The 24,763-nt window shown below is 37.7% G+C and overlaps 1 protein-coding gene across 16 annotated transcripts in view; it reads left to right on the top strand.

Moving 5' to 3' along the window:
• Window positions 1-24,763, top strand: part of BLM (BLM RecQ like helicase) — a 102,202-nt gene that overhangs the window by 24,209 nt on the left and 53,230 nt on the right. For 15 of the 16 annotated variants that reach the window (XM_082448520.1, XM_082448525.1, XM_082448519.1 and 12 more), the window contains 11 exons: window positions 3,886-3,987; window positions 4,930-5,630; window positions 7,614-7,776; window positions 10,594-10,715; window positions 14,071-14,203; window positions 14,683-15,386; window positions 17,158-17,349; window positions 18,772-18,890; window positions 19,843-19,956; window positions 22,592-22,690; window positions 22,900-23,048. In XM_082448520.1, the coding sequence (XP_082304646.1) occupies window positions 3,890-3,987; window positions 4,930-5,630; window positions 7,614-7,776; window positions 10,594-10,715; window positions 14,071-14,203; window positions 14,683-15,386; window positions 17,158-17,349; window positions 18,772-18,890; window positions 19,843-19,956; window positions 22,592-22,690; window positions 22,900-23,048 (2,594 nt within the window). In that variant the 5' untranslated portion in view covers window positions 3,886-3,889. Of the gene's footprint in view, window positions 1-3,885; window positions 3,988-4,929; window positions 5,631-7,613; window positions 7,777-10,593; window positions 10,716-14,070; window positions 14,204-14,682; window positions 15,387-17,157; window positions 17,350-18,771; window positions 18,891-19,842; window positions 19,957-22,591; window positions 22,691-22,899; window positions 23,049-24,763 lie in introns of those variants that run through there. The other variant, XM_082448524.1, reaches the window with a different exon arrangement.

Below are 24,763 nucleotides of genomic sequence, written 5' to 3'. Positions count from 1 at the left end.
TAACTGAATGCTTTTTAAAAATTGTATTTTCTAGCTCGTTATTACTACTACATGAGAATGCATTTGACTTTTGTGGATTTATATTTATCTTTTATTTACCCACTTTACTGAAGTTTTAATTATCTATTGTTATGACTGATTTTCTTTGAATTGTGTTGGTATATAATCGAATTGTCTACATGTATGATATTCTCATCTCTTCTAGTATTTCCCTTTTTGAATATCTTTGCATTGGTAAGAATGTCTAACATGAGAGTGAAAATAAGAGAACAGTCTCATTTTAGCCCCTATTTTTAATGGATTCATCCTGTTGTAAAATATAAGATATTGTATTGGGTCTTGATTTTAAGTACTTCTAATTTTATGTTTTAGTATATCTGTTAGAAATGATTTGGGTTTAACAGATGCCATCTCAAATATGCATTGATAATACATACTGTGTGATTTCATATATCCATGTAAGTTCAGGAATCCATGTAAGTTCAAAACTAACCTATGGTGAATAAGTCAGATAGTGGTTATATCTGGGGTGTATTAACTGGGAAAGGGCGCAAGAAAGCATACTGATGTGCTAGAAATGTTCTGTATCTCTATTTGAATGTTGTTCATGCAGTTATATACCTTAGTAAAACTATATTAGACATACACTTAAGATCAGAGAAGTAGTTAGAAGTAATTCTGTTTGTTACTGTAAATGTGATATGTTTCTTGCTTAGCCACTTGTAGGGTTTTTAAAAAAATGTTTCCCTTTAGTTTAATTTCAGGAGACTATGTCTTAGTCTTACCTGGTTCAGTAAAGTTCCTCTCAATTTCTGGCCTGAATTATTTTTGTTTGTTCAAGATACTGTTGAGATAGGACTCCTTTAATCATTTATTATTTGTCAGTGGTTTCTTTTACTACTTCAAGAAGTCTCATTCGCTGGATATATTTTTTATATTCCAGCCCTGGATTGTTACCATTCTCTTATACCTTTTTTTTCATTGATTTATTTATTCTTTCTATGTATGGATATGGTTTTCTAGTTTACTTGTTTCATTCAATAAATGTTTTTGCACTGTTCAATCAGCTTTTTACTTATTTATATTATTTTACAATGCCATGATAACTTCCTTCATGTACATGAGAGAAATTTTTAATCATTTTCCAAATTATACTTGTGACTTTTGTGGTGAGTCTAATTCAGAAGCCTTATCCGTTTCTGGGCTCTCATTGTTCATCCCCTTTAGTATTGTGAAACTTTTCACTAGTCTCTATTTATTTTCCATTTATTTTCTTCTTTTAATTTTGTATCACTGACCTTTGCTGTTGAGGAACAATTTTTTTTTGTGTCAAACAATTTTATTGATATTTTTTACTTCTCAGTACTCACCAACTCCTTAAAAGCATTACTGCTGAAGGCTGTTGAGAAGGAAAATTGTGTACTTGCTACCATGCTTCAGAATATGACTGACTAGAGGATGCTACCCTGTGGGAATAACCAAAGAGCAGTGTAGCTTGAAAGTAGGGAAGGGTGCCCCAGGGTTAAGGTTGACTACATGCCAACTATGAATCCATAATGTATCACTACAGTTACGAATCAAACACATATACTATTGAGATGACTAAATATGCATATCAAATCGTACTGTGGAATAATATTGGAAAACTCTATTAGAATACCATGGCTAGGGGAATCCCCTGGCGGTCCAGTGGTTAGCACGCAGTGCTTTCACTGCAGGGGGGCACGGGTTCGATCCCTAGTCAGGGAACCAAGATCCTGCATGCCGCATGGCACAGCCAATAAATAAATAAACCCTCTTTCTAAAAAAAAGAAAAGAATACCATGGCTAGTTTTGATATAAAAATAAATAAGGTATGCAGAATTGTAGAAAGTTGAGACAGGAACAATAAAAACTTAGAAGGAATGTGGGGAAAGGTTAAGTAATGATGCCCTGGACCATTTTGTCCTGCTTTGTCTTAAGGCTGAAGGACTGTGTGCCTCTGCCTCCATGTCAGCCATCTAATTGTTTGAGGTTGAAATTTTGAGAGGGCAGTAGTGTGACTTCACTCTTTATCATTTATTCTGTGAAAAACTTCCATATTGGACAGGACCTTGGAGAGAGCATACTTCAGTGAAAGGCCAGTGCTTTTAAACTGGATGTAAAATGGAGAGGTGCCTTTGGATGTGCAGGGACTGTGGTCTTAAAATACTCTCCACTAAAAATAAAAATCAGGGCTCCTTGGGGAAATGGCTGATTCTAAGTCTGGGGCAAAAAAATGCACAAGATAAGTCTGGGATGTCTTTTCATTCCAGTTAGTATGGAAGCTCTCAAAACCTACTAAGTTTATGTCAAAAGTACTGAAGAGTCAACCTGGAAAGGCTCCCACTGGGCAAACGTGAAACAGTTTGAGAATCGATAAGGATGATAATTATATTGGATTAAAACATACCTAATGGTTAATTCATGAGTTTATAATGATACTGAGAAAAAGATTGACCACCATTAGAGGCTGCTAGATAATTAACTCATTATTTTGAAAACTAATAAATAAAGGAAAAGAATCCAACATTTATCCTGTCTTTTCTATGTCAGCTGTACCACTGGGTAACAAAATAATAGATCAGAGAACATTTCTCTTGATAGAACTATTGCAGCTAATGAATGAAGAAGGAATGACAGAATTAAAATATCACTATTTTGGGAGGTTGCCTTCCAGAATGGTGAAGTGAGAACCTTGGGATGTGTGTACAGATGAAACAGTATTGGATGAGTTGATAATAGTTGATGAGTTGATAAATGTTGACAGTGGGTGGTGGGTTGGTAACAACTTTATTAAGATATAATTCACATATCAGTGTGAATTATTCAGTGTTTATTAATTAGCTATTTTACCTAAAGCATTTTAAAGAGGAAGAAGAGGCAGAAATCATTCCTTCTTCTGGAGAAGGTGGAACAAAATCTATATCATAATCATCTTCATCAAGCTCAGCACATGGAGATTTCCCAGTTGAACTTTCTACCAAGTTTTTCTTTTTTCACTGTTATCTAAAGTAATGCAGTTGTTAAACATAGATTATTTTAATGATTAGTGAGTGGAGTATGATATATGTAAAACTTCATATTTCCATGAATATCATTTAGTGTTGTTAATCCTTCCTTCTAAAATATATGGCATAAAGTAAAAGGAGATCTCTGGTAAACATCGAATGGGAAAGAGGGTTATAGCTCTCAGCTCAAATGAATGAGAATTGTTTACTAGCAATATATTCTGCTATCCCGTCTTCCTTTGGCCCCAGTAATTTTAAGGTGGCTTAAGCTACACATTATTCCAGGCAGTAGCTCAGCAGTGTCACAATTTGTTACACAAGAGGTGTAAATATGCTTGCTAAAAGTGTTGTTTCAGGTTGAAACTAGGTAATTATGAAGCACGGTATCTTGCTGGTAAACCATTGCTGTCATTGGTGGTGCTCTTCCTTCTTTTCCCGATTTTCCCCTGAGGCAGAGAATTCAGTTATTCCTTTGTTCTTTGGGTTTTCAGTGTGCTTTGATCATTCTCTCCCACCTCACTCCCCATTCGGCTTCCATTTATGCTTCAAGCCTAGGCCAGGTCCCATTTTTCTGCAAGCCTTTTCCTAATAAGCCCTTGCCTAATGTCTTTTGTGCTTATTTTAGCATTGGGGGAAAACCAGGTCATTTGTTATTTAAGTGAGACTTCAGGTAGTTAAAGATTATATATTTCAAATGTTACCGGTTGTAAATGTCAAAACAGTTTTTTGACCAAAAAAAAAAAAAAAAAACCTCATTACTCTGGACACAGTTGGAACAGTGCTCTACCCCCCAATAAATACTATGATTAATGGAAAGTGCGTAACTCCACTGATATTTTTTTCCCTCACTTTTTAGGATCATGGCTGCTGTTCCTCAAAATAATCTACAGGAGCAACTGGAACGTCATTCAGCCAGAAAACTTAATAATAAATTAAGTCTTTCAAAAACAAAATCTTCGTAAGTATTTTGGTTGGTTTGCTTCCATACAGGCACTAACACAAGTGAAGTACCTTCTCTTTCAACTCTTTCATTGTAGAGATGAGGAAATGAAGCTGAGAGGGTCAGTGATTTTCCCACTTTGCAAATTAATGGTAGAGCATGTTTTAGCAACGCTAGGTAATGTATTGTTCAGCACCTTTGCGTGGTTTCTAGCACATGGTTTTTGTTCAGTAAATATTCATTGAATGAATGAATACAAATCTTGTAAATTTGGACAAATCGGTGTTTTTAATATTTTAATATAATTTTATATCCTTTTCAAAAACCGTTTCTAAGGAAACTATAGCTCTCCAGTTCTGTTCTTTCCTCCAAGCTATATTCCAAACTCCTTCTAACAATACCTAATATTTTATAATCTTTATTGTGCCCTTACCAGGTTCTAGACACCATTCTGTGTGCTTGACTGCAAAGTCACCGTTGACCTTCATGTCACTAAATCCATTCGATGTCCAGGACTCTTGCCTCTTTCACTTTTCTTTCAGATTTCAGCATAGCTGGCAGTTTTTGACTCTTTGCCCCATAAAACTTTTATCAGAGTAGAAACAAGTAGCCACGTTTTTCGCTTACGCCGTCCCCTCCCTCTGGAGAGGCTATTAATTAAGGACTATGAGCCTGAGAAACAAAGTAGTAGGAATGGCCCAGATACTCTCAAAGCTGAATAATTAGCTTCTGAATAGGAAGAATCAGAGCATACAAAGCATAATTTAAGTTACCTTACGCATTTTAAAATCAGAGAGGGAGATAGATTCTTCGCTCGCTCATTTGTGATGCAAGGAAGTAAGTTGTTATATAAATTAAAGTTTTGTATACTTACTGGGTTTGTATACTTGCTGGGTTTTGTATACTTGCTGGGTTTGTTGAAATTAATCCATCTAATTCAGTTTTTCAATTATTTTTCAGAGGTTTCACTTTTAAAAAGAAAGTATCTTCAGCCAACGATGTATCTGTAACTAGTGTGTCAGTAGCAAAAGCTCCAGTGTTGAATGATAAAGATGTTAATATTACTGAGGGCTTTTCCTTCAGTGAACCTTTTCCCTACACCACAAATCAGCAGACAAAGATCAATGACTTTAAAAATACTCCAGCTGGACAGCAAACTAAGAGAGTTGGTTCAAAACCATTATTGCCAAATTTGTCACAGGTTCCTCAGGAAGTTTTATGCACTACCCAGAACACACTGGTTGTAAAGGAATCCTGCGATGCTACTTTCAAGAAATTAGAATTTAGTTCTTCATCAGATTCTCTTATTACCTTCAATGATTGGGATGATATGGATGACTTTGATACTTCTGGAGATTCAAAAGCATTTGTGACACCACACCAAAACCACTTCATAAGAGTAAGCACTGCTCAGAAATCAAAAAAGTCTAAGAGGAACTTTCTAAAAGCACACCTTGATAAAACAAATACAGTAAAGACTGATTTGACTCCTTCCTCCTCTGAGAGCAAGCAGGCATATTTGATTAAGAAACCGAAGGATGACTCAGAATGGTTAAATAGTGATGTGATTTGCATTGATGATGGCCCCAATTCCGAAGAGCTGATAAATGAAGATACTCAGGAAAATCACCCTTTAAAAACTCATTTGGGAGAGGAAAGAGGTAAAAATTATTGTTTTATTTCATTTCAAAAGGTTGTATTAGTTTATGCAAAACTAGGCATTGGGAACAGCAGCAAATATGATTTAGCTTTTTTTTTTTTTTTCCCAAGCCAATAAAATCGCTGTTTATTGGCCTATTCTTGAATTTACTTAAAACCCACACATGACAGTCATATAATGATTTAGCTTTTGTCCTTAGGATGTACAGAAGTGCTTATACATCCTAAGCACCATCTGTTGGCCATGTTCTTGAGGCAGGGCATACTAAGGAAATGAAAGATTTTATTCTGCTATTTATATAAACAACAAGGATAGCTCCGTGATTTTATATATGAAGATATATGTAGAGGGACTTCCCTGGTGGCGCAGTGGTTAAGAATCTGCCTGCCAGTGCAGGGGACACGGGTTCGAGCCCTCATCCAGGAAGATCCCACGTGCCGTGGAGCAACTAAGCCCATGAGCCCCAATTACTGAGCCTGCACTCTAGAGTCAACGAGCCACAACTACTGAAGCCCACGCACCTAGAGCCCATGCTCTGTAACAAGAGAAGCCACCGCAGTGAGAATCCCGCGCACTGCAATGAAGAGTAGCCCCCTCTCGCCACAACTAGAGAAAGCCCGTGTGCAACAACAAAGACCCAACGCAGCCAAATAAATAACTTTAATTAATTAATTAATTTAAAAGAAAGAAATATGTAGAGAATATAATGCTTAGTGAAATAAGTCAGAGAAGGAAAAATACTATATGATATCACATGTGGAATCTAAAAAATAATAAAAATGAATCTATATACAAAACAGAAACAGACTTGCAGACATAGAAAACAAACTTACGGTTACCAAAGGCGAGAGGGAAGGGGGAGGGACAGATTAGGAATATGGGATTAACAGATACAAACTACTATATGTAAAATAGATAAGCAACAAGGATTTATTGTATAGCACAGGGAATTATACCCAATATCTAGTAATATCCTATAATGGAATATAATCTACAAAAAAAACTGAATCACTTTGCTGTACACCTGAAACTAACACCATATTGTAAATCAACTATACTTCAATAAAAAGAAAAGAAAAGAAGGTCCATAGAAGTTAAAATGGCTTCTTAATGGTCTACTGGCTGGTTGGTAGTAGAAATGGGATGTGAAACTAAGCCTTTGTGTTATAATTCTTTTATGGTTTGTACCACCTAATGTTGATGTATAATATGATCTAATCATGCTATTAAAGTATTGTAAATTACGTGCAAATTGTTTTCTGTTTCGGTCTCATAGTTATTAGATGTCTAGAACTTAATAGCTGACATTAGCCATATGTGGAGGTACCCACATTATGAAACAGTTGTAAATATGAGACAAATATTTTTAAACACCTGAATCCCATCAGGGTTACTATAGGGTGAGAGAGGACTGAAAAGTGATTGATAATAAGCAAAAGTGTAGTCTAATCAAGCATGTTGCTATTTATGAAGAGAAAATTTGGTAAAAGGTAAACTAGAGAGCAACAGTTTGGCAGTGTTTTCCCTCATAGTCAAGAGAGAGACACTCTGGGAGACTTAAATAACTAAGACACCTTTGTGGTAAAGTAGAGATTGTTTATCTGTATAAACAACAGTGTTTGTACAATTATCAGGCTTACTTGTACTTTACCCTTATTTAAGTGTGAATGAAAAACAGAGAAACGAAAGTACTGATAATAAGGATGGGTTTCATAATTTAACCAGAGACAGTCATGAAAATCCTTAAGCAAATCATCAGCCTCAATCCAGCACTCATTGGACTTAATCCAGTTGACTCAATCATGGTTTATGAAGAAACAAGGCAACACTAACGTGTGAAAGGAGAGAACTTGTATCGCACAGAGTGGTGTTAGTGCTTATGACTTGCTCAGAGCACTCACTCACAAGTGCTCACACCCTGTTCTTTCTGTCTCATTAATATTAAAATAACCTATGTTTATCAGCTGTTTTTTTTGTACTTTAGATAATTGTGAAAAGAAGAAAAACTTGGAAGAAATGGAATTACATTCAACTGAGAAATCTTCATGTGTTGAGCTTGATGAAGATGATTATGACATAGATTTTGTTCCACCTTCTCCAGAAGAAGGAATGACTTCAGCCTCTTCATCCTCTTTAAAATGCTCTAGGTAAAATAGTTTATTAATTAATAAACATTGATTCTGGGGTAGCTGAAATAATTTAATTTAGTTATGTAGTATCATCTCAAAATTGATTAATTTCATGCTTCTGCACAATTTATTTTGTATCCAAATGAAAGCATCAAAAAGTCCCTATTTATTTACATTTTATTTAATTGTTGGTATTCTAAAGCTGTAAAGTTCCATTATGATTCATTACATGGGACCTCTAAACAGTTTTATGTAATTGATCTTGGCATGTGGGATATAGTCCTAAAGATACTATATTTCCAATCTCATGTACCTGAAATGACCCAAAACTAACACCTTATTTGTGAAGTGACTTAGTAAGTAATGTGTTCTTCTTCGTCTTCTTTTTTTTTTTTTTAATTTTTTAAAAAATCCAAATAGGATTGACTATTGTATTTGTCATTCACTGAATTTTGGTAAATTAGTGACATGATTGTGGTTAAGTGGTAGTATTATGGGAAAAATAGAGTCCACATAGTTCATTAATAGCTGAAAATACTAATAGTCTTTGTTACCTCCATCCTCACCCCAGTCTAAATCACAGTTCAGTTGAGTGGTCTGGTATATACTCTGCTGTTAACCATATTTTGATGAGAAACAAATCCCTCTAGTATATCACCTGAAGGCAGGAAGGAGGTGTTTGCCTGCATAACCTAGTTTTCCCTAGGTTTTTGTTTTAACAGGTGGGTTGAGATGTTTAAAGGGGTCGGAAAGGTTGAAGCATGATTGCTGTTAGACAACAAAACAGAAAAACTGTAAGAGCTCCCCTCTTTCACCTCCCAATAGAAATTGAGACAGAATTGTAGAAGAAAAACTGAGCAAGAGTTCATATAGCATTCATCAACATTCTCTTTTAACAGGAGAAGTAGTTGAGGCCTAAGGAGGAGCAGGGGATTGTCTGGGGTGATAATTAACGGCAAATGGACTAAGATCCAGTGTAGGGTTATTTCCTGGGCCACACCATTCCCTGTTGACTGCCTGGCTTTTTTCTTTGTTTATTAAAAAAGTGTGTATTGCACAGATAACATTGTAACCACATTAACGGGATACTTACTGGTAGTCTTACAGTCCAACAAACCAAACATTTTCTGTATGCACATTAAGTTTTTTTATTTTTTTTTAATTGAAGTATAGTTGATTTACAATATTGTGGTAGTTTCAGGTATACAGCATAGTGATTCAGTTTTGTTTTGCTTTTTTTTCAATTATATTCCATTATAGGTTGTTACAAGACATTGAGTATAATGCTTTGTGCTATACAGTAAATCCTTATTCCTTATCTATTTTGTGTCTGTACTCCTAATTTGTTCCTCCCCCATTCCCTAGCCACATTGTTTTGTTTCTTCTCTACGTGTGTATATGATTTTTACATTGCCATAATCAACATGTAGCTATAATTTTTCAATCTGCTTTTCTTTTAACATTATTTTTTAAACATTTTCCATATTGCTACATAGTCATTATTTTTATTCCTTTTAATGGCTACATAATTTAATGAGTTGTCATACCATAATTTATTTTACCTAGATCTTCAGCAGTTGGAAAATGGTTGTTTCCAAGGTAAATTCTCTCTATATTTTTCCATTGCAACCTAGTATACATATTTGTATACATTATAAAACTAAAATAGAAGTTTCACAAATGATACTATATGTGCAGTGCACACAAATTTTCTGTTACATTTTATTTCATTTTAAAGTGCTGGTTGTGACTTCTGAATTAATTTCAGAGGTGTAATGGTCAGATAACATATGACAGAAAAGAGAACATGTTTTTGTAACTCCTGTATTCCTAAACCTCTTTAGCTGGGCCTCAAAATCCTCCATCTTCAGACCCCGAATTACCTTTACAGCTTTATCTCCAGTTATGCTCTTACAGTAACCCTAAGCTCAATAGCCTAATGAGACTTATAACATAGTTATTCATCATTCTTTGATTTAGTTAGGAGATTGCATTCCAAAATCCTGCTTTAGAAAAGTACAGTTGATTCCTGAATATCGAGTAAATAGAATTGTCTTTTTTATCTCTCCTTTGTAAGCTGTCACTTTCCCATACCCATCATTCAAGGTTTCCTCAAATCCTACCTTCTTGGCAAAGCCTTCTCAAGTTCCAGAAAGTGTTATCTTTCTTTGGATTGCCATAGTACCCTCTCTTTAATACTCCTTTAGTACTAATTTATTTTGTTACTTTTAAAGTATGTTTTATATCCGATCAGACTGACCATGTTTATATGTGTTAATATTGGGGCCAGGGTCTTTCCTGGTGGCACAGTGGTTAAGAATCCGCCTGCCAGTGCGGGGCACACGGGTTTGATCCCTGGTCCAGGAAGATCCCACCTGCCACGGAGCAGCTGAGCCCGTGCACCACAACTACTGAGCCTGTGCTCTAGAGCCCGTGAGCTACAGTTATTGAGTCCACGTACCACAGCTACTGAAACCCACTCGCCTAGAGCCCATGCTCTGCAACAAAAGAAGCCACCACAATGAGAAGCCCACGCACCGCAACGAAGAGCAGCCCCCACTAGCCACAACTAGAGAGGGCCCGCGCACAGCAACGAAGACCCAATGCAGCCAGAAATAAATTATTAATAAATTAATTAATTAAAAAAAAATATAGGGGCCAAAAGATGGAAAACTTTGAGGGCCAGCTAAAGAGATTTTAGAATAGAGGAGATAGAAAGACATGTTTCTCTTTTCTGTTACATAGCATCTGACCAGTTGTGGAAAATATTAGAGGAAAAAGTATGCATTTGGTCTAGTCTATACTGTGATCGGTTTAATATTTTTTAATTTGTAGTGTGTTGAAGGATCTCGACACCTCTGACAGCAAGGATGGTCTTAGCACATCAGAAGACTTGTCAAAATCTGAGAAAATGACTACACAGCAGCCTAATCAAGAAACCTGCACAAGCTATGATGGTACAAAAGTGTTTGGGACATAACACGTATTGTAACTGCTTACTTTTGAAAACAAAAGTAAGGTTGTATTCTTAACCTGTGACGGTATAGTACACGATGGCAAGCTCATAGTTCCTTTTCCTGTAACAGTGAATCATCCGTAATAACCAACCACCATGGGTTAACCATTGTTGCTCAAACAGCTCAGAAACCGAGAAACTTGTTTTCTCACAAGGTGACTTTCTAACAAGTAACATTTTCAAAATAGACAATGAATTATTTCTCCTACTGAACCAAAATTTTGCCTTCCTGTAACTTTAATCTTTGTGAGATAAGTCTGAAGCGCCTAGCGCTAAATAATGTTAGATCTGTTACCTCTTCTTTATAGGTACTGGTTTCTGGACCTTTCATCCTCCTGGTTCTCTGGGTTTGATTCTTGGTGTCCGCTTGAAGTTTAATACTTTTTGTTTGTTTGATTTGTCTCTAATTCATTTTTAAATTTTCTATTAAATATCTAGTATAAATAATCCAGTAGCACTACAAGGCTTTGAAAAACAGCTGCCTCCTTTCCCACTCCTGATTTCTACTTCCCAGAGGCTTTTTTAGGCTTGAGATTTGTGTCCTTCTATTCTGAAATTTTTTCTGGTATCATTCCTTTTTATTTTCTTTCTTTGTTTTTTCTTTTCTCTTTCACTCTTCCTGGAACTTTAATTATTGGGCTACTAGACCTCCATTAATTAACTTTTCTATTTTTCATCTCTTGCCTTTTTGCTTTCTGGGAGATTTCCTCAATTTTTAAATTAACGCTTTGATGGAATTTTTCATTTTCATCAAATTAATTTCCAAGAGCTGTGTTGTATTCTCTGAGTATTTCTGTAATGTTTTCTATTCTTGTTTGGTGGGTGCTGTACTTATGGTGTGTGTGTGTGCATGCACACGCACATGTGTAGTGATCTCTGTGTGTTGTTCCTGTTTCCTCTGAATTTCTTTTTGTTTATTTTGGTCTCTGAGTTTATTGTTAGAGATGTTCCTGAAAAACCTGATGTTGTAGGCACTCTTCTAAGTGCCTTAATATTAACTAGTTTAATCCTCACAATGATCCTTTAAGGTGGTTTCTGTTATCCTGTTTTACAAATAAGGAAACCCAAGTACAGGAGAGTTAAATAATTACTCATGGTCATAGAGTTAGACAGCAGCAGAGCTAGGATTTGAACCCAGCAGTCTTGAGGCTCTTGAGTTTACATTGATAGCCACTGCAGTATACTGTTTCTGCCTCATTAAGTTTCACTGGTAAAATGGTTAGTGAGGACGAGAGCAAGGACAGAGTCCCACAGAATGTCATTAGCGGCCTCCCTCTCAGCTGACATCAGTCCCTTCATCACCACTTCTTGTTCATCTTGTTACACGTCTGCCTTCAGACTGTGTTTCTCTCCCTTGTGCACGGGGATGCAAAAGACTCAGTCATATGACTCTAGAAGTTCAAGGTCTGAGGCAGCAAGAGGGAACAGGTGGGACATTGGCTGTAGAGTGATGCGGACCTAGTATACAAGCCTGCCTCTTCCCACTCCTGGCTGGGTGACTATGCCTAATTAATTAAGCTTCTTTGGACCTCAGTTTCTTGTTCTGTTAAATGAGGAAAATAGTGTCTGCCTTGCCCAGTAGTTGTCAGGATTCAAGGTAAAGTGCCCAGCACACTGTAGACCTTCAATAAATGGTAGCTATCATTATCTGCTAGTCTAGTAATCCTTTCAAAGAAGAAAATACGTTGAGATGGCTGGTTTATTTTTATGAACTCTTGCTAACTCTATAATTGTTTCCTCTTTTTCTTAGAGCTCACAAAGCAGCCATTTGATAACATGTTCTGGAATTTTGCCTTGAATTAACTTTAAGATCACCAGCCTGAAGCTTTTGGCATCCCTTTAGAATTTTTTTGAAAATTAGAACTATGTTTGCCTGTCTTCCATCACCTCTCCTATTCACTAGATGCTGCATGCATCAGTGACATTTTCTTTGCAGGTTTCCTTTGTACTCTGAGGTGTAATCTGTCTAGGCAAAGAGGCCTGAGCTCCTTTCCAGTAGCTGTATCTCTCTGAGCCTGTCTTGGTTTTCATTTCCTTTGGACTGTTGTTTATGCTCCTCTCTCCAATCCAATGCCCATTCTCCTTGCAGAGAAAACAGATGTGAAACAGGAACCCAGCAAGTCCACTTTTACCATTTCATACTTCATGACCCTATTTACATCAGCCAAAACTAGTAAAAGTCCACACTCCCAGGTCATTTTCACAAAGACTCATGCGTCCCATCGTCTGTGTTGTGTCCCCCCCACCACCCCCGTCTGTCCTCTTTTCCTCTCCTTCCTGCCCCTTAGACCCTTCAACCCACTGCCCTCGGTCAACAATTTCCCAGTAGCCTCATTCTCTTCTCTGATTGTCTTCTGAGAATACTGTTGCCTCCGCAGCCCACCTAAACTGTTTATTTCTCCTGCACACCTTAGGCCCCAGAGGTAGGTAGGCATCTTCCTTGCTTCCCATTGCTACCCTAACCCATTTTTTTTTCTTTCTGTCATATAAAGCCACCCCTCCTTTGACATTATTTCTTAGTTACATAGCTGAAATTTAAAAGTGTGAAGTGGGCTGGCCAGATTCAGATGTCCAGACATTGTTATCAGGAATTTCTCTCTTTCACACCTGCCTTCTCTCTCTTCTCTTTCATCCCATCTCTCCATCTCAATCTCCCATTTCCTTCCATCTCTGTTTTCTGCTTTTCCTTGTGTTGGCCTCATTTTCAAGCTTGTGTTTTTCTCCGTGTGGCAGAGATGGCCACCAGCAGCCTGTCCAACTTGTTAAAGAGAGAGGTCCTCTTTTCCAGTCAGTCGAAAAACTCTTAGATCTAATTCTCATTGAGCTGCCTTACATCAGATGCCCACTGAGGACGTGGGAGTGGGGATGGGAGTAGTCTCCAAAAAGAAAGTCCAAGTGCTGTACTGTTAGGAAACACTGGTTGGCAGGCAAACCAGAGCAACAGGTGAGGTTCTTACCTGTCCATACTTTATGATGTACTTTGTATGGGCATGGTGAGATTTACACCTGAAGTTAGTAAAAAAATCATAAACTTTTGTATCTTACAACAACTTTGGTTACCCTAAGAGAAATAATAAGAATTAACATGAAATGAAAGGATAACATAGTTATGAGCTCTTATGATTTAGAATAGAGACAGTATGACTTCAAATTGTTTCATAGGCAGATAATGGGAGAATATATGGTTGTTTCTAATCTCATTTGTAAACTACTTCAAGTTTTACATGCATGGCTTTCAAATTTTTAAGTCTTTTTTGTTGTTGACAAAAAATATTAACAACATAAATACTTTATAGCTAGACAGATAAGTTTACAGCAGCAACTTATTCGTGTGATGGACCATATCTGTAAATTAGTTGACACTATTCCTGATGACAAGCTGAAAACTTTGGATTGTGGGAACGAACTGCTCCAGCAGCGGGACATAAGGTATCTTGATTTTTCTCCTTCTGGAATATATCTGATTGTGTTTCCACCACCACTGTAAGTCACAAATGTATAGGGCAAGATTTCCAGGCATTCTGGCCAGGAAATTGAATAGGATAATTATCACTTTGTCTTTTTTTTTTTTTTTTTTAAATTGAAATGTTGTTGATTTACAATGTTGTGTTAGTTTCAGGTATACAAAAAAAGATTCAGCTATACATGTACATATATCTATTCTTTTTCAGATTCTTTTCCCATATTGGTTATTACAGAGTATTGAGTAGAGTTCCCTGTGCTATATACACTGTCTTAAATTTATTACTTTTTCAAACTGTTCCTTTAGCATTTGTATTCAAATTTTTAAGATTGGAAAAAAGAGGATATATTTTGCCACAATTTGGCATGAAAACTAAAGATAAACTTGTGTGCCTACCATAGCTGACTACTTATAATTAATTTGATGTTCTGTGCTCTTTCTTCAGAAGGAAACTCCTAGCTGAAGCAGATTTTAATACGAGTGATGCCATTGTTCTTGGCTCATTGTGGAGATGCAGGCCTGATTCACTTGGTAGCTCTGTGGAGGATATGGCATCTGTTTCCCCACCTTGTGCATTTCCAAAGGGTGATTCCTGTCCTACAGGGAATTCTGTTAAGGAGTTCACTTTTCCAAACCTTTCCTCAAATTCCATTTCTACTGGGGAGTGTTTACTGACTCCTACCCCAGGAAAGACAGGATTCTCAGCCACCACCAAGAATCTCTTTGAAAGACCGTTATTCAATTCCCATTTACAGGAGTCCTTTGTAAGTAGCAACTGGGCTGAAACACCAAGGGTAGAAAAAAGAAATGAAAGTTCTTATTTCCCAGGAAATGTTCTCACAAGCACTGCTGTGAAAGATAAGAATAAACACACTACCTCTATGAATGACTTGGAAAGAGAAATCCAGGCTTCCTATGATATTGACAATTTTGACATAGATGACTTTGATGATGATGATGATGACTGGGAAAATGTGATGCATAATTTAGCAGCCAGCAAGTCTTCCACAGCTGCCTATCAACCTATTAAGGAAGGTCGGCCAGTTAAATCAGTATCAGAAAGAACTTCTTCTTCAGCCAAGACAGACTGTCTTCTGGCATCTACTGCTCAGAATAAAAACTTCTCAGAGTCAATTCAGAATTACACTGGTAAGTTTAAAATAAATTGAATGCTTATATTTTATATGAAAATAAAACTGTCCAAAATAGGAATTGTATAAGAAAAACCATAGCAAATCATCATGGCCTGAAAACGACATTGTTTCTATGCAAATTTCTGCTGATAATATGAATGACAAATCACAATTTCAAAAGCAAGTTGCTCTTTTGTCTCTGTAGCAGCTGTAGTTTTATAAAATGTGTAATTATAACCTATTGTAGTAAAGCTCTAAAGTCATTACAAATGTGCTTTGCCTTTAAATTAACATTTTTTAGTCCCTAAAACAATAAAGCTCATGAGGGCCAAGTTTTTAATGATTATGGGGGATGGATAAAAAGCAAAGCTGAATTTATGTTAAAAATGTAATTGTGTGTATTTTTAGAATTCTGGATTGATGAGAACTGATCAGTTTATAAAGTAGAGAAACATGTTTTATGTCTTCAAATATTAAAATTTAGGCAGCCTAAGAAAGATAAGTCAGAAATTTCTTAAATCAGTCAAGTTATTTCTTTTGGTCTAGAATCATTTTAATTCATTCAACAAATATTTATGGAGTGCCCACTGTGTGCCATGTTCTGTGCACAGGTCCTGGTAATAGATGAGTAATGAAGAGCTCCTGCCCTCTTGGAGCTCACAGTTTACTGAGAGAAGTTTTTGGAAGAGTGAAATTAGCCGTGGTAAAGGCTGCAGAGAAAACCCAAAATTAATTTTAAAACCTTACATCGACCCTATAAAGTTATCAAAAAGTGTTTTTTTTTTTAACTGAAACAAGTTCATACGTGTAAGGTTTCGTAAAGTACAGTCCTCCCTGTTTTTGCCATTGATGACTTAATGTCACGGAGGTTGTTCTTACAGTTCCTCTGTTGACCTTTAAAATAACCATTAATGGATTTATTTTTGTGTCATGTTTGGGCGTGTCATACTTGGTGTTCGCAATTATCTTTGCGGTGGTTGAGTGCCGGGGTTGATGTACCCGCCAGGGCTGGCGTGAGCACCTCTTGTTCTCTGTGCGGAGCCAGAGATGCAACAGCGAGGAGGCAGCATGGGGGTGGGCGCGAGAGACGCCATGGAAGAAGAACCAGAGGAAGTTGGGGTGATTCTGCGGTTTCAGACCCAGTGACTGGGAAAACCGTGACACTGTTAACAGAAACAGGGAAGTCAGGAGGCAGGCAGATTTGGAGCAAAGCTGAGGAGGGCTGTTTTAAGGCTTGTTGAGCATGAAGTGTTGAGAAGTCATTCAGGTAGAAATGTCTGGCAGACAGTTGGAGGTGCGTGCAGGACTGGAACTTAGGAGGGCATCCATCAAGTGTTAAGAAAGAGATCTAGGCATTGTGTGCACACCAGTGATGTTTAAGGTCATAGGACTAGGAAAATTCAAAAAAAAAAAAACAGTCTAAAGAGCCCAGTCCCAAGTGTCCGAAAGATTCCCAAATTTAAGGGGCAAGTGGAGGAAATGGAGCCAGGAAAGGGAATTTAAAGCAAGTAGAAAACCCATGATTATCTTTAAGGTCAAGAGAGAAGAAGGAGAGAATAAATAGTAGTGGTAGATGCTGCAGAAAAGTCAAGGGAAGACTTGAATTTGGCCCTTAGGAAGTCTCTGGTGGCTTTGACACTGCGCAGCGAGGAAACTCTGATAAACAGGTAAAGAAGGATGTGCTGCAGGGAAACATACACCAATGATTATGCAGGGCAAAGGGTTAAAATGCTAAAACTGATTTGTTACAGTAATGCCCTGATTTCTAACATTGATTATTTTCTTAGACAAGTCGGAGCAAAATTTAGCATCCAGAGATCTGAAACACAAGCGTTTCCAAAGTCTTAATTTTCCTCATACAAAAGAAATGATGAAGATTTTTCATAAAAAATTTGGCCTGCATAATTTTAGAACTAATCAGCTAGAGGCGATCAATGCTGCACTACTTGGTGAAGACTGTTTTATCTTAATGCCCACTGGTATGTATTTTTAGATATGAATTGGCAGGAATCCATTGGCAGATGTTAAATGAAAGCCCTTTAATAAAAATAAAAAGAACCTACACAGTATTTCTATCATTTAGAGACCTCTAAACCTCCCATGCCATAGTTAGGAAAGTGTATCACCTCAATCCTCTATTCTAGTTGTTGATATGATAGCATTTATTGCCCTTTTAAGATTTTCAACTCAAAGCTCATTGTGTTGAATTGATCTAGGATTTTCCTTTGGGAATTTTTCTTTTTTCTAGTCGAAATTAGCCTGGAGCATGAACCAAAAAATTACTGTCAGAGACCACTACCATTTCTGGCAGTTTATTTGGTACAACCTAGTGTTGTATGGCGGTTAAAAATCATCAGCTTTGGAGCGATGCCCTAGGCTTAAAGCACAGCTCTGCCACTTATTAACAGTGTGGACTCGAGCAAGGCACTTCACTCCCTGAACCCCAGTCTCCTCGTGTGCGCAGTAGGGATAATACCAACGTGCCCCCTTCACAGAATGTCTTGAGGATTAAGTGAAAAGCATTGAGTGTAGTTCTTTCTTGTCCTCAGTTTTGAAGAGATCCAGGACTTTTCATCATGCTATTAAAGTTTATAACAACTGTTCAATGATTTATAGTCATCCAAGTAAGAATATTAAATAAGCCATTAGGATAAGAGGCATGGGGACATTGTAAATCAACTATACTTCAATTGAAAAAAAAAAAGGCAGCAGCAGCATTGGGAGTTTGGAGTTTCATTATTCACATGTAGTCTTCCCTCTGCCTTTTACTCACCTTTGTTGTGACCTTCAGCAATTAGTTGTTGCCATCATCATTAAATAATGTTGCCTGGGTATCTGAATTTTTTCAAACTGATTTTAAATTTTAGACAGTGTTGGTTTGTTTAATCAGCAGCATTCCATACTTCATTAACTTGTTCAGTCTGTGTCTTCTGATTTGACTCCAGTTTGGTACTCCAAAACTGAAGCTGGAGAGGACCCTGGCATTGATCTCGTCCAGAGGTTTGAGGTGTTGGTTCAATGGTAGAATTCTCGCCTCCCTCGTCCAGTGGTTTTCATGGCTTTCCATTATCCTCTAGGGTTTCAAGGGGGCATTTTTCAGGGTCTTTCTCAAGTAGACTTTTAAAGTAATTCTGTTGCATTTAAGTTTCCTGCCCTGATTCTTGCTTTTGCTATGATATGCACCTACATAAGATGTCCCAAGAGATCATTTTTACACATTTAAATTGACCAAATATTTTGGCTCATTCAAATACGGCATATTTTGGCACCATGGAGAATATCGCTTGGTGTCCTATTAGTTAATTACTTTAAATATTATATGTAATTTATATTGTAACTTTTGCCTTCATGCTCTCAAAGTAGAATCTGACAGATTTTTTTGTTGTTGTCATTTCTTTTAGGAGGCGGTAAAAGCTTGTGTTACCAGCTCCCTGCCTGTGTTTCTCCCGGGGTCACTATTGTCATTTCTCCCTTGAGATCACTTATAGTTGATCAAGTCCAAAAGCTGACTTCCTTGGATGTAAGTTAAAACACTACCAATTATAATAAAAATGCTAATAAAAACATAATTTAAAAACAGTTATATTTCAGTACTCTGGGTAACCTTTTTCATTAAATAGTTCATGGATTATAAGAATAAAGCACAGCAGTTATATTAAGTTGTACATTTAAGAACAAGTCTTTGAGAATTCTGGTACAGATAACCTTCTGGAGTTCAGTCTGATTTTACTCTAGAAGAATGTATTTTGGTAAGAACTTTTAACCTGTATTTTACTGATGTAAATTTTTTTTTTCTAATATGGAAGGATTTCTTTTTTTACTCCTGTCAGATCAGCTTAGTTCTCTCTCACTCCCTTAATATCTTAAAATGCATACACATGTGCATGCCCACACACATATGTCCTTTTTCCTCCTGGCTGAGGTTAAGAAAGTGTATGAATGCAGTCTGTTAAATCCTATATACTGTGATCAAACAGAACTGTTTTCAGCGTTATGAACCACCACCCCTCAACAAGACCACTGGTTTGATTTTTCTTCCCAAGGATGTCTCAGTACAGTGATGGAAGCTATTGTTCAGCCATTCATGATGTTATGGTCCTTTCATTGTTGTTATGCATTAAAACCCAAAAGATGCATTTACCTAAAAAAAAAAATGTAGTCATACATTAGGACTGGAACCTTCTGGATGCTGAATTCATATTTATCTTACTTACAGATATGAAAAGCTAAGGAAGTAAAGAAACGGGAAAAAAGAAAAGAAAAGGAAGTAAACAATGGGAAGAATATTTGACTTATGGTTAACAAGGGTTTTTTTAAAATATGTACTGATTACTTTTTATTATGTTGAGATTCTCTTTCCTTTGACAGGTGTGATATGTGACTTGTAAAATATTTATGAAACCTATGGATAAATGTAATCTTGAGTCAGATGAATGGGTAAAATTTAAATTGTTTACTACTTTTATGCTTAGATTCCGGCTACATATCTGACAGGTGATAAGACTGACTCAGAAGCTACAAGTATTTACCTCCAGTTATCAAAAAAAGACCCAATTATAAAACTTCTTTATGTTACTCCAGAGAAGGTTTGTATTTATATCATTATTTTAAAATACTATATTAAAGCTCTTTTAGAAAAACAACCCAGTTCTCCCTGCTGAGTAAGGAAAAACCCGGTCTTTCCCTTCTGTGTTTCTCTCCTTTACTACTCACATAGAATATTTCACTTCTAGTCACCAAATGTATGGAGGTTTTTCCTTACATCAAGCGGTTCTCTGTCAGCTATCCAGAGATAGTGTCAGGTCCCACAGGTTAAGGTCTCAGTCCCACAAGATTCTTACCACTCTGCTTCAGGGCCCAATCCACAGGGTACCCGCAACTTCTGTCTGACTTGGCTACAAATCAGAGGTTCCCGTGACCTCCTCCTGCTTGAATTCAGTGACTTGCAAGAGCAGCTCACAGAACTCAGGGAGACACTTACTTACATTTACCAGTTTATTAAAGGCTATGGTAAAGGACACAGATAAACAGTCAGATGAAAAGATACACAGGGCAAGGTCTGGGAGGGTCCTGAGCACAGGAGCTTCTGTCCCTGTGGAGTTGGGGTGCATCAGCCTCCAGTACGTGGATGTGTTTGCCAACCTAGAACCTCTCTGAACCCCATACTTTTGGGATTTTATGGAGGCTTCCTCACGTAGGCATGAACAATTATTGACTCCACTTCTAGACTGACTCCCTTCTCTGGTGGATGGGGGTCGGACTGAAAATTCCAAGTTTCTAATCATGGCTTGGTCTTTCTGGTGACCAGCCCCCACCCAGGAGCCCACCCACAGTTGCCTCAAGAGGACAAAAGATGCTCCTAGTGCTCTTTTTTTTGGCTGCATTGGGTCTTTGTTGCTGCGCGTGGGCTTTCTCTAGTTGTGGCAAGTGGGGGCTACTCTTTGTTGCCGTGTGCTGGCTTCTCTTGTTGCGGAGCACGGGCTCTAGAGCGCAGGCTCAGTAGTTGTGGCTCACGGGCTCAGTTGCTCCGTGGCACGTGGGATCTTCCCAGACCAGGGCTCGAACCCGTGTCCCCTGCATTGGCAGGCGGATTCTTAACCACTGCGCCACCGGGGGAGTCCCGCTCGTACTGCTTTATCACTTAAGAATTTACAGGAATTCCAGGAACCCTGTGCCCAGGAACTGGGAGCAGAGACCAGTGTATCTTTTCTATTATCTCATAAAAGCCCATTAGAATATGTATATTTAAAATTTTTTGACATAATTTCTGATGTACAGTTTAGTGCAAGAATTCCTGTATAACTTTCACCAGGAAACCCCAAATGGTAACATTTTACTGTAGTTGCTTTATCATTCTCTCTCTCTCTTTTTCCCTCAAACATTTGAGAGTAAGTTGCAGACATATCTTTTTAACCGTAAATACTTCACTGTACATCTCCTAAAAACAAGGAATTCTCTTGCATAACCTCAGTACAGTTATCAAAATTAGAAAATATTCATTGATGCAGTACTATTACTTTATCTGTAAACCTTATTCCAGTTTCACTAGTTGTCCCAATAATATCCTTTCTAGCAAAAGAAAATCCTAGATTATGCATTGCATTCTGTCTTTCATGATTTTGACAGTTTTGAAGAGTGAAGGCCAGTTGTTTTGAGGACTGTCCCTCAGTTTATGTTTCCTCCTGATTAGATTTGTATTCGTCATTTTTGAGGGGAATATCACAGAAGTGGTGATATGTTCTCAGTGTATCCTATCAGGAGGCATTTGGTGTTGATTCATCCTATAATATTACTGGTGATGTTAGTTAACTTTGATCATTTGGTTAAGGTGATGTCTGCCAGACTTCCACTGAAAAATTACTCTTTTTTGTGTGATTATTAATTACAAAAATAAATGTAATTTTTTTTTGTAATTGTAGGTATCCTGTTGTGGAATACTCTTGAGACTATGTAAATATCCTATTACTCATCAGACTTTGACCCAAGAGTTTTATCATCCATTGACGATTCCCCATTAGTTATTATTGTAGTGGGTGCCAAATGATGATTTTTTTCTAATTTAGTTGGCATTCTGCTGTAAGGACAGGCTTTTCCCTTTACCCACATATTTATTTGTATCAATATGAAATCATGGATTCTTAATTTATTCAGTAGGTTATAATAATTACTATTACGTATTTTGATGTTCCAATTGTCCTAGGTTTAGCCAGTGGGAAAGCTCCATCAGACTGGCTTCTGTGACCTTTTGACATGTCTATCAAGACGTGGGTGCCAGAGATGGTCATTGCTACTGGCATGTCATTGCTTCCAGGCCCAGTTATGGACAGAGCTACAAAATATAAATATATGTACATATATATATGTATATATGTACATATATATGTATATATTTCCCCCAGACAACACACACACATAACACATGTCTCTAACCCTGCTACCACTGTAAACATGTGGTGGCTCCCAAATACGCTGAGGCAGAAAAATTCTTTTAGAACCACTGACCTAATACAAAACTGTTTGCTAAATGTGGGTAAACATTCTAAAATGCCTCATTTGCTATTTCCTATTACTTCTAATTCTATTCGTAGATCGAAATCAGAACCAATTTTATGTGGAGGTTTTAATACAACTTAAGTCGTAGTGGAACTTAAAGACAACCAAATCCTTAAGGTGATATGTTTAAATGTTTTTAAATGTCTGATTAATGCATTTCTGGTCTAGGTCTGTGCAAGTAACAGACTGATTTCTACTCTGGAGAATCTGTATGAGAGGAAGCTCTTGGCACGTTTTGTTATTGATGAAGCACATTGTGTCAGTCAGGTAAATACTGTTCTCTATGTCTTGAGGTACCAATAAATTGTACTACCAACAGTATATATATTTTCAGAGCCAAGAGAAAAAATATTGAGTGAATTATTCTGCTATTTCACTGAAGAATAAGGTGGTTCTTAATATAGTGAGCAGTGTTTGCTTTATATACGGAAGATCCAAATAGTCTGAAAAGCAGTATTTTGTTTTTTTCCAACTAGTGGGGACATGATTTTCGTCCAGATTACAAAAGAATGAATATGCTTCGCCAGAAGTTTCCCTCTGTTCCAATGATGGCTCTTACTGCCACAGCTAATCCCAGGGTACAGAAGGACATCCTCACTCAGCTGAAGATTCTCAGACCTCAGGTGTAAGTTGTTGAAAGTTATTAATTTTAAAACCCTGGGGCAGTGGTTCCCAGATTGCTGCACATTAGAATCATCTATGGAGTCTTAAAAAAATCCCAATGCCCAGGTTGTACCCAATGCCAATGATATCAGAATGTGGGGGGCTGGGAGCCAGTATGGTTTGTTTTTTGTTTTTTGTTTTCTTGGCTGCATTGGGTCTTCATTGCTGCGTGCAGGCTTTCTCTGGTTGCGGCAAGCGGGGGTACTCTTCGTTGTGGTGCGTGGGCTTCTCATTGCAGTGGCTTCTCTTGTTGCAGAGCACGGGCTCTAGGCATGCGGGCTTCAGTAGTTGTGGCGCGTGGGCTCAGTAGTTGTGGCTCGCGGGCTCTAGAGCTCAGGCTCAGTAGTTGTGGTGCACAGGCTTATTTGCTCCGTGGCATGTGGGATCTTCCCAGACCAGGGCTCAAACCGTTGTCCCCTGCATTGGCAGGTGGATTCTTAACCACTATACCACCAAGGAAGTCCCAGCCAGTATGTTTTTTAAATTCCCAAGTGACTCCAATGTGCAGCAAAATTTGGGAGCCAGGACCCTGGGGCTTTTCTTCGCTCACTGAAATTAAAACTCTATCCCAGTATCTGTTTTGGAAATAGGGATAAAGTGCATGCCATACCTGTTAAATCCTAGGATAGTCCCAGTAATAAACTAGCTTTTATTTATCCAGTTTTGGCTCCCGTATATCCTAGAGTATACATGATGAAATGAACAGATGAACCTGCTTTGTCATTTTCCTCTGATGTCCCAGCTATATCCAGAATGTTGAAAACAGTCCAGAAACTATGTATACAGCTTTTTAAACTTTGTTTTCATCTGAACAGCAAAGTGCTTCTTATTGCCACCAAATCCATAATTATTCAATAGCAAAAACTACTATAAAAAATGTCCCCAATGTAGGTTGCACTGAATTATTTTGTGCCTCTGTATGACTTTGTAGAGACAGGTACATTCTCTGATGGGTTAATTTACTCAGCGAATATTTACTTAACAGCTGTTGTCTACCAAGGTTAAAATATTTTTTCCTTCTAATTTATTAGTGGGTGCTTTAAGGAATGGAATGCTTTGAGGAGTGGAATTAGTAGGTGTTTTAAGGTCTGGAGGAATAATGACTAATGTATTGGGGTGAATTTTTCAAGCTTTGTTCATTTGGAAACAAAGAGAATAAGCTGGCTCTGTAAATATTATAACCAGTAAGAACAATAACAGCATCGCAGTGGGTAATGAGAAGAACTCTAAGTGCCATATGAGGGGACATGAGGGGGTTTGAGATTAAGATAGCTTCAGAGGCCTTTGCAGATTAAACTGACATTCTTAAGCCCAAGGATTTTAGAGTCCTCAGAATTTTGTGGGTGTAATCAAAAAAATTGGAATGCAAATTTTTTTTTTGGCTGTGTCGGGTCTTCGTTGCTGTGTGCGGGCTTTCTCTAGTTGTGGCGAGTGGAGGCTACTCTTTGTTGCAGTGCATGGGCTTCTCATTGTGGTGGCTTCTCTTGTTGCGGAGCACGGGCTCTAGGTGCACAGGCTTCAGTAGCTGTGGCACGTGGCTTCAGTGGTTGTGGCTTGCGGCCTCTAGAGTGCAGGCTCAGTAGTTGTGGCACATGGGCTTAGTTGCTCCGTGGCATGTGGGATCTTCCTGGACCAGGGCTCGAACTTGTGTCCCCTGCATTGGCAGGCAGATTCTTA

Source organism: Balaenoptera physalus, assembly GCF_965194825.1.
Source record: "Balaenoptera physalus genome assembly, chromosome: 2".
In the NCBI taxonomy this organism is placed as follows: domain Eukaryota; kingdom Metazoa; phylum Chordata; class Mammalia; order Artiodactyla; family Balaenopteridae; genus Balaenoptera; species Balaenoptera physalus.
Note: the sequence above shows the minus strand (reverse complement) of the source record. Positions and strands in the feature narration are given on the sequence as shown.